General features: G+C 44.7%; 3 protein-coding genes across 3 annotated transcripts in view; 2 read left to right on the plus strand and 1 right to left on the minus strand.

The window, feature by feature from the left end:
• LOC311321810 (histone H1-like) overlaps window positions 1-13,238 on the plus strand; it is a gene marked incomplete at both ends in the record, with an annotated part of 149,988 nt that overhangs the window by 12,064 nt on the left and 124,686 nt on the right. The gene's annotated exons all lie outside the window — the stretch shown is intronic.
• On the minus strand, window positions 10,496-10,906 carry LOC311321525 (histone H3.2; the record flags this gene model as incomplete). The annotated part of the gene is made up of 1 exon (XM_084453521.1): window positions 10,496-10,906. The coding sequence occupies one exon, from the start codon at window positions 10,904-10,906 to the stop codon at window positions 10,496-10,498; it is 411 nt and encodes a 136-aa protein (XP_084309647.1).
• On the plus strand, window positions 11,201-11,587 carry LOC311321851 (histone H2A-like; the record flags this gene model as incomplete). Its single annotated transcript, XM_084453866.1, has 1 exon — window positions 11,201-11,587. The coding sequence occupies one exon, from the start codon at window positions 11,201-11,203 to the stop codon at window positions 11,585-11,587; it is 387 nt and encodes a 128-aa protein (XP_084309992.1).

The raw sequence follows: 13,238 nt of genomic DNA on the forward strand, positions 1-13,238 counted from the left end.
GAAACACAGCACCATACTGTACTCTTCCCTGGCATAAACACAGCGCCCCATACTGTACTCTTCCCTGGCAGAAACACAGCGCACCATACTGTACTCTTCCCTGGCAGAAACACAGCGCACCATACTGTACTCTTCCCTGGCATCAAATCTACTTGCACCAGGTGCAAACTGTGCTGTAAGGTTTCCGAAGCGATATCCTACCATAACTGTTGTGAGCGTGCTTTGTTGTATAGGCCAATACAATAGGCAAAGTTACGAAGTCAAAGGTGGATATAAGTCAGTTTGTCTCCACAGGAACCCCCCGATTATCTCTCGCTCAAACTTAATTCGATATAATTTAGACTTACTGATAAATAGCCTATTGTTGTAATTTATGCTGTTTTGCATATGCAAAATATCGATGCTATTACTAATCGCTTTTATAATTTGTCCCCTTTTCTTGTAGCCAGATCACTACATTTCCAATACTGGGACTCGGGAGGTCCAGGTCCCTTCAGGGCTCTGGAGGTGTGCAGGTCCTGGAAGACAGGTTGCAGCCAATGTCACCTAATGATATTATAAATGTTACAACACCGCCCTGTTTTATGAGAAAGTAGCCTGTCTTAATTTAATGTCATGTTGTATGCGCAACAATTACCTCGGAAAATAAAGACGTAGTCCTACAGTACCCGTGCGGGTTTTTGTCATTTATTTATTCTCACATTTGAACTTGATCAAACACACCTGCTGTGTACTGAATCGTTTGTCCTAAGGTCTTGTATTGCAGCGTTGTGATGCGCATATAGAGGCTATTGTGCTAAAATGATGACTACATTTCAGGGTGGGTGGAGGTGAAGATATTAAGTCAAGTTATTATGTTCCTTTCATAATTTACAACTCTAAATAATTGTAATTCTGCAAAACATTCTGAAAGTTGTGTAAACCTTATCATCACTGTGGCATCTGCTCCACATAATGTTGATCATCCCAGCACCTCGATCCGACCCAACTTCAGGAAGCATTGCGCATTTTGGGATTAAACAGCTCCAGTAGATATATTCTATTAGAACCAGAGGGCATTACAATAACATTCAAAACGAGATCTATTGACTGCATGACCTGCTAGTCTCCAGACTCCGGAGTAGGCTATACCCCTTGACCGCTGCGCTCACGGAGTCGTGGTGCACGGCCCGCTATCTCTCCAAACGCATGCAGTCTCCCACATAATTCGGGGTAGGATAAGTAGGCTACATGTAGGCTACATCCTCTCCCCCTTTCTGTAAAGCGCACATTGTGTTGCCTTTGTATATGAAACAAGCTATAATGATTGAATTGATCTGACTAATAATCAGTTATTGCGGTGTTATTCCACTCAATTCCTTTATATCACCACAACTGACAGATGTTCCCAGAACAGTAACGTTTCAGTGTTCAACTGGCTTTGTTGGACACCTACTAAGATAAATAACGTTAGACTGGTGAACAATGCGGATTTTATGTCGGTTTCACAGCGCAAATGATCTGTCTTCTGGTAAGACCCACAGTTGCAATTATTTGACTGTCTATACTGTTCGTAGCTGGCTGAAAGCTAGTCTAATAGCCCAAGCCTCCAAGCTTGCGTGGCCGGCTGCAGGGTGCTTTTCCTCTGTCGCGGGGGAGACGTGTCGTCGTTATACTTTTATCGTACTTTTCCCAAATTGGCCTAATGCAAATTCGAGGATACGGCCTGTTAGGTAGCGTGTATCTTTATAATGTTTGGGGGTTAATATAATATTAAGGACTTTGTAAATGCCCCTGGTTAGCAGCTAGAAAAATGGCTATTGATCTGGCTGTTGCGCGATCTAGCTCTTGTGTTGTTTAGCTCGGAGCGGTGGTAGCTATGGTAACGGGGCACACGCCTGTCAATCATAATGATTCCAGTTGGTCATTTGCTCAGAGAACTGTCAATCAGTTGTTATGAATCACGCCCAGTTTTGAGTGAGTGAACTTTTTGAGTGGCAGATTCAGACCTCTAAAAACATGTTTTAAAAGAATTTGTATGGATGAATTCTGAAATAGTTAAACACATGTGTTTTGTTGTTGCCTAAAGATACCTGGAAAGTGTTTTATTGAACCACCATGTTAATCCTTTAAGAAAGGGTGTCATTCAAGAGAGTGCAAGCGCCTACGCATCCCCTGTAGTACTTGTGCGCAAGGCTGATGGTAGTCTACGGTTGTGTGTCGACTACAGGAGACTGAACTCTAAGACCAAACGTGATGCATTTCCGTTACCTCGGATAGATGAAAGTTTTGATGCACTGAGGGGGGCCAAGTTCTTCCCACATTAATCTGCCTTTAACTGCACAGGTTTGTTCTTTTTCTATTAATGCGTCCAGGCAGCTTTGAAGCCGGTTCATCATTACCTAGGTAAAGCTTTGCATAGATCTTGTAATCAGTGTTAGTTAAAGTTAAGTGCCTCCAGTTGTTGATATTTCTTTCGTCTCCTTTTTTATATAATAGAGTAATTACTCCTTTATAGAAGGACTCATAAAGGAGGCCCTGTTTGATTCCTTCGTTGAAGGCCCGGACCAGCAGTCGGGAGACCTCGTAACTAATTTCCTGATATAGGTCTGCCGGCAGGCCATCTTTTCCAGGCGCACGTTGCTTATTCAGTTGTTTAAAGTATTAACATGGTGGTTCAATAAAACACTTTCCAGGTATCTTTAGGCAACAACAAAACACATGTGTTTAACTATTTCAGAATTCATCCATACAAATTCTTTTAAAACATGTTTTTAGAGGTCTGAATCTGCCACTCAAAAAGTTCACTCACTCAAAACTGGGCGTGATTCATAACAACTGATTGACAGTTCTCTGAGCAAATGACCAACTGGAATCATTATGATTGACAGGCGTGTGCCCCGTTACCATAGCTACCACCGCTCCGAGCTAAACAACACAAGAGCTAGATCGCGCAACAGCCAGATCAATAGCCATTTTTCTAGCTGCTAACCAGGGGCATTTACAAAGTCCTTAATATTATATTAACCCCCAAACATTATAAAGATACACGCTACCTAACAGGCCGTATCCTCGAATTTGCATTAGGCCAATTTGGGAAAAGTACGATAAAAGTATAACGACGACACGTCTCCCCCGCGACAGAGGAAAAGCACCCTGCAGCCGGCCACGCAAGCTTGGAGGCTTGGGCTATTAGACTAGCTTTCAGCCAGCTACGAACAGTATAGACAGTCAAATAATTGCAACTGTGGGTCTTACCAGAAGACAGATCATTTGCGCTGTGAAACCGACATAAAATCCGCATTGTTCACCAGTCTAACGTTATTTATCTTAGTAGGTGTCCAACAAAGCCAGTTGAACACTGAAACGTTACTGTTCTGGGAACATCTGTCAGTTGTGGTGATATAAAGGAATTGAGTGGAATAACACCGCAATAACTGATTATTAGTCAGATCAATTCAATCATTATAGCTTGTTTCATATACAAAGGCAACACAATGTGCGCTTTACAGAAAGGGGGAGAGGATGTAGCCTACATGTAGCCTACTTATCCTACCCCGAATTATGTGGGAGACTGCATGCGTTTGGAGAGATAGCGGGCCGTGCACCACGACTCCGTGAGCGCAGCGGTCAAGGGGTATAGCCTACTCCGGAGTCTGGAGACTAGCAGGTCATGCAGTCAATAGATCTCGTTTAGAATGTTATTGTAATGCCCTCTGGTTCTAATAGAATATATCTACTGGAGCTGTTTAATCCCAAAATGCGCAATGCTTCCTGAAGTTGGGTCGGATCGAGGTGCTGGGATGATCAACATTATGTGGAGCAGATGCCACAGTGATGATAAGGTTTACACAACTTTCAGAATGTTTTGCAGAATTACAATTATTTAGAGTTGTAAATTATGAAAGGAACATAATAACTTGACTTAATATCTTCACCTCCACCCACCCTGAAATGTAGTCATCATTTTAGCACAATAGCCTCTATATGCGCATCACAACGCTGCAATACAAGACCTTAGGACAAACGATTCAGTACACAGCAGGTGTGTTTGATCAAGTTCAAATGTGAGAATAAATAAATGACAAAAACCCGCACGGGTACTGTAGGACTACGTCTTTATTTTCCGAGGTAATTGTTGCGCATACAACATGACATTAAATTAAGACAGGCTACTTTCTCATAAAACAGGGCGGTGTTGTAACATTTATAATATCATTAGGTGACATTGGCTGCAACCTGTCTTCCAGGACCTGCACACCTCCAGAGCCCTGAAGGGACCTGGACCTCCCGAGTCCCAGTATTGGAAATGTAGTGATCTGGCTACAAGAAAAGGGGACAAATTATAAAAGCGATTAGTAATAGCATCGATATTTTGCATATGCAAAACAGCATAAATTACAACAATAGGCTATTTATCAGTAAGTCTAAATTATATCGAATTAAGTTTGAGCGAGAGATAATCGGGGGGTTCCTGTGGAGACAAACTGACTTATATCCACCTTTGACTTCGTAACTTTGCCTATTGTATTGGCCTATACAACAAAGCACGCTCACAACAGTTATGGTAGGATATCGCTTCGGAAACCTTACAGCACAGTTTGCACCTGGTGCAAGTAGATTTGATGCCAGGGAAGAGTACAGTATGGTGCGCTGTGTTTCTGCCAGGGAAGAGTACAGTATGGTGCGCTGTGTTTCTGCCAGGGAAGAGTACAGTATGGGGCGCTGTGTTTATGCCAGGGAAGAGTACAGTATGGTGCTGTGTTTCTCCCATTGCACTGGAGGGCTAACGTTACCTAAAGCAAATGCATTAGCTAACGTTAGCATGCTATGATAATTAACACAGCTAGCTGACATTCCAAACATTAGGCTAGCTAACGTCAACATGCTGGATAAAGACAGATAGCTAGCTGGATCAGACAGCTTTTTAAAAACTGTTGCCAATTACAGCTAACGTTATGGTTCGTTTATCTACCATTAGCTAGGTTGGCTACTAATCAGACACGATCATGGTAAAAACTTCCCAATTTGTATGACAACCACAAATACAATTAGGCCTATAAAATGTACAAATTATATTAAAATAAGAGGTGGTCATCATTGAGACTGCAACTATTCAATTGTTCTCAAGATGAGAAAAGGTTCAGAACTACCTTACCGTGTTCGATAGATGGTGAAACGGCGCAGACAGGTTTCAGTTGGAGGCGGGTGCAGGGGAGTGGAGGAGGGTTTTTCAAACTTTAGGGTGACGTCAAGAATGGGAAAAACGTCACGAATTCGGAGTATTTTTACCCCGAGTCAAATTGGACTGAAAATGTTACGCTTCCAGTTTCTCAAAAACGACAAAACGGATATATTTAATGTTTTTATTGTGTTTCTTCAATGTCCTATTGTGCAAATAGCACGTTCAAACTCAAAAAAAGTGAAAATCACCATGTTAATCCTTTAAGTACCTGTTGAATTTCATCTGCTTTTATTTCATCAGTGAGTGAGGTGGGATCTTCACATTTACATAAATCCGCAGATGTCAAGAAGTCTTTTGTAGCCGATTCCTCGAAGGGGAGTTCGTCATACATCTAATCAAAGATTTATTTGACGGTCTGTCTCATCTTAGATTCATCTGTGATTACTTCCCCATTCTCGTTTAGGATAGCATTAATTTGTCTGCTTCCTTTTCGTCACATTTCTTCGCTCCGCCGACGCTGGAGACTGAAGTTTTGGCCCAGCTGGTCGGCGCGGTCGACGGCGAGGACATCGGCGTGCCCCCGCAACAACCGACAACCCCGATGCTCTCCCTCCCGTCTGATGATGAGGAAGAGCTCTCCGAGGCAGACAAGGGTCTCTCTGCCTCAGAAGCCACTATGGCTAGTGGCTCCTCCTTCCCGGGGCAGGGTTCCTTCGACCGCGACCTGCCCTGGTTGCTGGGTAGAGCCACGCATCACCTTGGCATCCCCGTACTGGAGACTGCTGCGACTACGGGGCTCCCCCTGTGGAGCTCCGTCTGCTACGGGCGTCCCTCCCAGCCTGCTTCTCGTCTCCTGCCGGCTATGCCCAACCTGGAGGCGTTCGTCGAGGCTGAATGGGAGCGGCCGTTGGCGATCAGATGTCCGCTTCACCAGTTCAGCAGAGCTAACGAGGGTAACCGGCTGGACTGCTGTAGCAGCTATAGTCTCCTCCCCTGGAACCCGACATCGCAGTGGTCCTGGTGCCTGGTTCCTCCGCCTGGGGCTCGGCCAGGAAGCATACTGGACGTCAAGGACAAGACAACCCTGCGTTTTTCGCTGGCCGCGCAGGCCGTGGCTGCCTCCTCCTCTATTGCTATGCTGGCCATTTACATCGGCCAGCTGGCTATGGAGCAAACCCCCCCCTCTATGGATGAAGACAGGAGAGCGGAGATGGCCGAAGCCGCCGGAGCCGTTGCTCAGCTTGTGAGAGTCTCTGCCTCCTGTCTGGGTGGAGTGATGGCCATGTCGGTGGTGCAGCAGCGCCACCTATGGCTCTCCCTGACTCGTCTGCGCGAGGAAAACAAAGGTATCCTCCTCAACTCACTACTACTCCTTTAATGCTAAGGGTAATGAGGGATGAGGTGCAGGTGATACAGGATACGGGAAGGTGAGTAGGCAACAACCAAGCAGGAACGGGAACCGGACCACTGGCTCCTCCTTCCCACACTGTGTCGTCAGCTGTCCCTACCCACCCAACCCTACCCATGTTTTACCCTTGGCTCTCCGCTTTCTGTTTCCCCACCTCTGCCTTGCAGCATTCTCTATGAGCCTGTTATGCTAAGTGCTTATTGTGCTTTGTTATATGATTCACTCAAATATCATATTATAGACTACAGTGATAGCTAACACATAATGGCCTACCATGTAGGCAACTTCTCTGTAACTATTTGTGCACTCTCCTGTTAGTCATGTCTCTCTTATGAAGTATCTAGCCCATGTTTACTGCTCTGTATAAGTTTAATAGACAAACATTTTCCAGGAGTTTGCTCGATCGTCTCGTTGAGAGAGGTCAGGGAATAATTGTAACGGCTCACTTTTCTGGCCCCCGGGTGAAACTGTTTTTTTTTTTTTGTTGCTTCCCTCTGGAATATGTAGGGGTGGGAACTATGCCCACCCTCCCATTGGTCTCGGTAAAGTGAGTAGCATTTAGGTACCACACACACACACACACACACACGTACACACAGACATACACCAGTCCACTTACGGCTTTAGGCCTGGACTTGGGGCCCAGTCCCCCTTCCCCTCACCCTAACCCGGGTCCGTATCCTTTTCCCACCCCCGACCCCTGCCTCTACCTGGACGCAGGCACACTCACGCTCACACAGACATACACCAGTGTTTACCATGTCTCTCCTATGCTCTTTTTAACCCCTTTTGCTCTGAAAATGTAATTTAATGTAATTTATTGCTCTATAAATGTTCTTAACAGTTGGACAAACATACTCCACGAGCTTGCTTGATCATCTTGTTGAGAGGGGTCAGGGAATCATTTTTACAGCTCATTTTTCTCTCGAAAAAAATGAAATACGCTATACAAATAAAGCTTTGATTGATTGATTGATTGATTGCTTGATTGATCATGTCGCCACAATATCTCTCACATGAGGTGTTTGGTCCTGTAGGTAAGAAGCACTGTTAGTTTTTTTTTATATACACTATATGGACAAAAGTATTGGGATGTCTACACATTACACTTAGAGGAGCTTTTATGACATCCCTTTCTAAATTCATAGGCATTCATAAGGAGTTGGTCCCCCGTTTGCAGCTATAACAGCTTTTGTCCATATAGGGTATGATAGGCCATCTTTATAGAATCTCTCCAACCACGTTGCCATTTGTTGTGTGATTGTGATTGATGTAATTTGGTAATACCCTACATATTGCATGAATCTGCCTCTAGAAATGGAGCTTCTATTCAAAATAAATCATTTATTGAGCATTATAAAAAGTAAAAGTATCTCATCATTATCTATGGTACTTTGTTTATGTCAACGGAGGTCTTCAAGCGAGACCTCAAGACGTACCTTTTTGACCTAGCCTACAATCACTAGCTAGGACCTTGAGACACAGAAAGGCAGCCTCAAACCTACCTGTGAATCCTCTGTATACATTGGTATTTCTCCTGCTATGCACTGTATGTATATCAAGTAGTGTACAGAAGCTGGTTACCCTGAAACAGGCTTGTTCTGTTCTGACAGCTGTGTTGCCTCAATGGCTCAGTGTGCTACTAACCGTTTTCTGCCTCCCCTAGCGCCTCTCTCTCTCCCTCCTATCCTCTAACCAGGTCCAGTGTCAGCTGTGGAGCTGTGGATGTCGTAGTATTTAGTACACACACACACACACACACACACACACACACACATCAGTCCACATCCGGCTTAGGCCTGGACCTGATGCTCTTAGCCTTTCTTGCTCTGAAAATGTAATTTAATGTAATTTATTGTTCTTTAAATGTTCTAAGCCATTAGACAAATATAATCCAGGAGCTTGCCCCAGGTTGCCTGTTTCAATATCTGTGTGGTCTGTATGGCTCTATGTGCTACTAACCCTGTTCTGCCTTCCCTCTCCCCAGTGCCTCTCTCTTTCCCTCCTATCTTCTAACCAGGTCCAGTGGATGCCCCACTGTCACCCGCAGACCACCCTGAGTCCGATAGATACCCCCGTGTCTGCTGTGGATGTCGTAGCATGTCCGTAGAATGTACTCTCTCCTATGATGCTTTTTAGCCTCTCTTACTCTGAAATGTAATTTAATGTAATGTATTGCTTTATAAATGTTCTTAGCCGGTAGACAAACATACTCCTGGAGCTTGCTCGATCGCCTTGTTGAGAGGGGTCAGGGAATAATTTTTACAGCTCACTTATCTGGCCCCCGGGTGATTACTGTTTTTTTGCTTCCCTCTGGAATATGTAGAGAGTGGGTCGTATGCCCACCTCCCTTGTTCTCTGTAAAGCGCATTGTGTTGCCTCTGGGTATGAAATGCGCTATACAAGTAAAGCTTTGATTGATTGATTGATTGATTGATTGATGTGAAATGTTATGTGATGTGATGTGAAATGTTAGGTGATGCATGCATTGTTATTCTTATAGGTTGCCCTGGTTTGTAAACGACACACCCTTGTAGCTGAAGTATACTAGCTGCTAAAACCTAATTCTAGATACCACGTCAACAGACATCTCCTTTAGAGAAGAGCAGTGGTGAACCTGATTTGGCTCCTGTGCTGCATCCCCCCTCTCAGGTCATAGGGGGTGCTGCTGGAGCGTAGGCAGGGTGGGCTCTGGGAAAGACTGTTAGAAGCTATAGACAAATCTTCTTCTCACCTGCCTAAACTATCTATTAGAAACCCACACGAACGAGAAGTCGCTGGGCTGGTAAGTTCCTGTTACAGGAGGGCAGGACTCGGACCCCTGTACAGGGGTACTGCAGAGACAACTGATTTAACAGTAGTCCATTTTCAGGGCAGGCAGGTACTTCATTAATTCCAGAGGGGAAATTGCACTGTTACAACAGCCACATTCAAGCAATATGAAATAGGTTTAGGTCGATATAATATGCAATACAATATATGGGTTCCATGTAAATACACAGGTGAACTGTATGTATGGATTAAAAATGTGTGTGCCACTGGTGTTGTGGTGCTGCAGCTGAACCTACTGGGCTGGGGACCATCAACATCCACCTCCTTCAGCTCCCATTTGACCTGAGGGAACCGTGGAGGGAACATTACTATCTCACACTGTGACTGACAGGATGGAGGTCTGTCTTAGCTGTGCTACAATCTGTTCTCAACTATCCAAATGAGGAGACATAGGGGTTGCCAAAAGACAGGTAAAGACAGGCACCAGTCAAAAGATATAGAGTTGATGGAAATCCATATCTGTAGCAGAATGTAAATTATAACTATAGCCACTAGAGGGAGCTAAAATGCTTTTTTGTTGTTTGTGACTTTTTTTCCCGCTTTGTGGTATTGTTTAGGTATGGTACACTTAAATAGTCCACCTGTAACATACCACAACGCAGGAGGAAAAAGAAACAAGACAAAAAAACAACCTTAATCTCACTTTGCTGTGGTTTTCCCATCACGTTAAAATAGATTGAACGGCTTTTCACTTGTTTAAACCACCTCATACGCTAAACAAAGCATGTTACTAGTGTTTGAATAAACCATGTTCACTCTCTGAGGCTGTAATCAAATGCTGGAAGGGACTAAAGTCTGACTTTCATTCCGTTCCAAGTTCTCTTCGTGGGTGTCAAAAAAGGCGGTACAGGCTAAAATGCATGGCTGGGCGTAAAGTCAATGTACAAAAATAATTGCATTGTATACGTGGATGTCATGACGGTGGTGAATGGACAGTGTAGTAGAACTAGCAGTCCAACCTACTCCTATTAGGACACACTAGACTGTGCAGGTAACAATAGGAACACATTGGCTTTATCATTAGAGATAATGAGGTGGCTCTTAAAAGAGCCTTAGGGGGATGTTGAAATGATAAAGCAACTCAGACCAATTTAGGCGCGTTCTCCGCGAATGCGGCGGGCCAACTGGATGTCCTTGGGCATGATGGTCACCCTCTTGGCGTGAATGGCGCACAGGTTGGTGTCCTCGAAGAGGCCGACCAGGTATGCCTCGCTGGCCTCCTGCAGGGCCATCACAGCAGAGCTCTGGAAGCGCAAGTCGGTCTTGAAGTCTTGAGCGATTTCCCTCACCAGGCGCTGGAAGGGCAACTTACGAATCAACAGCTCGGTAGACTTCTGGTAACGACGGATCTCTCTCAGGGCTACTGTGCCGGGCCTGTAACGATGAGGCTTCTTCACACCGCCGGTGGCGGGTGCGCTCTTACGAGCCGCCTTGGTGGCGAGCTGCTTCCTCGGGGCTTTGCCACCGGTGGATTTGCGGGCGGTCTGCTTGGTTCTGGCCATGATCTCAGCTTTCTTCTCCGCGAGTCGAAGTTATAACTTTCGACGAAGAATCTTGTAGTTTTACAGAAGGTAATGTGCCATTTATATAACGTCCGCTGCCGTGCGCTGATTGGACGGCCTCTCTGGGTGACTTCATTGGCTGGCTATCGTCTCCTTCTCCCCATTGGCCATTAACACGGAGACTGGGATTGGATAAGGCGACAAAAGCAAAAGAGCGCCACTTTACGCAAGTTATAAAAATCCGACCGCCGTAGTATCACACCACTCAGTTTCTGAACTACTTTGATACTGAAAATGAGCGGAAGGGGGAAAACAGGAGGCAAAGCCAGGGCAAAGGCCAAGACCCGGTCATCCCGCGCCGGTCTCCAGTTCCCGGTGGGTCGTGTTCACAGACTTCTCCGTAAGGGCAACTATGCCCAGCGTGTGGGAGCCGGTGCACCGGTCTACCTGGCCGCTGTGCTCGAGTACCTGACTGCTGAAATCCTGGAGTTGGCCGGCAACGCTGCCCGCGACAACAAGAAGACTCGTATCATCCCCCGTCACCTCCAGCTGGCTGTCCGCAACGACGAGGAGCTCAACAAACTTCTCGGAGGCGTGACGATCGCCCAGGGCGGCGTGCTGCCCAACATCCAGGCAGTGCTTCTCCCCAAGAAGACCGAGAAGGCTGTCAAAGCCAAGTAAAGTCGTTACTGAACTTCAGTTTCCCAACATCCCCAAAGGCTCTTTTAAGAGCCACCAACTTCACTCCTTAAAGAAAACGCAATATGTATTTTCATACCAAGTTTTTAAGACTTGGCCTACTAAGACCTACAACGTGGCCAATCCTCCAAGTAAACCCATGTTATTTCTCTTAAGGGTTTGTCACGAGGATTCAGAAACGTCTCGGGATTGTTTTAATAATGTGCCATCAACTGCATGCTGCCTACAATTGTCAGTGTTATTACAGGCATATAGTTTTCTTGATCACTGGGCTGTTTGATCTGTGTTTTGGATTGAATCGCATTGTGTTGCGTTTTGTGTATTAAGTGCGCTACCATAAAGGGAACAATTCACGTCAAGTAATGTTTGATTTGTCATGCCTGTTGATCCTCCCTACTAAATAGACCTCCATTGACTTTCCGTCCTGTCCGAAATAGAAAGGCAGAAAAGAGCAGCAGCTCTGAATGATCCCATCAGCCCCAACAGACTGCTTACTACCTGTAGCCTACTACTAATACTATCCTACTCCGTCCTTCACCAGGTCTTATGCGCAGTATATTTAATTTTATTAGGTAAATTTCATGTTACAGGTTATTCACAACTTGGCAATGCCGACACAATATATACATTTACACATATTGAAGATAGACAAATAAAGGTTATTTACAAGACAGTGAAAAGGCCTACTAGAAAATCAAGGCTGCTAGAAATAGACTAGGTCTTCTCAGGCTTCAGTTGGCCTGTCGGCATTTAAGTTCATCACAGTTTTAGGAGTGACCAGTTCAGTTCTGGAGATGCTTTCCTTAGGTCCATGGTTCTCCTTCTTCTTAGTTCAGTCCGTACACTCCTGAAGACCTCATCAGCATCAATAAAAATATTGTCCGTTGTCATTTTACAACGTGTTTTCCATATTTTAAAAACAGTTATACAAATACATATCCAAAATAATAAATGGGCTTCTACAGTGCTGTCAAAGTTATTATATAAGGTGCTTCTATGGCATGGTACCTTTAATCCTATGTCGCTCATTTTTTGCCATATTGTTTTGGATCTATCACAATCTATAAGAAGATGCCCAATGGTTTCTTTTTCTATGTTGCAGGTTGGCATCGGACATCTTGTGGTCTTAACATTACAGCTCCATTTGACCACGTTTCTCGCAGGCAGTCTGCCGTTAACAGTGAGCCACATAACGTCCCTCACTGCTCCGGAGATGTGTTCAGAGTTCAGGATCTCCGCCAGACGTTCACTTTGCTCCTGTGAGCAGTCTTTAAAAATATTAGGCCCACCATAGAGGTATTCGGTAATACTGTTATGAATCACCTTATTTGACTGTGTGATCCAGTTAATATTCAGGTCTTTATATTTGTGAATAAAATCACCATAAGCCAGTACATAATAAGGCTGGGACTCCCTGCGTTTACCCCTTAACCTTTGCCACTTATTCACCTCTCCCACCCAGGTGGCCTTTTGGGATATGCCTTTTGAGATGTTTTTGCAGAAGGCTACATTTAACTTCGCACCAACATCGACAGCACCGAGTCCTCCATTTTTCACACTTTTGTACATTAAAAACCTTTTTGTTACTTCTCTGTTGTTTCCCCAGATTAATTTCACACACATTTTGCTTATC

Source organism: Borostomias antarcticus (genome assembly GCF_949987555.1).
Source record: "Borostomias antarcticus genome assembly, chromosome: 19".
NCBI classification, from domain to species: domain Eukaryota; kingdom Metazoa; phylum Chordata; class Actinopteri; order Stomiiformes; family Stomiidae; genus Borostomias; species Borostomias antarcticus.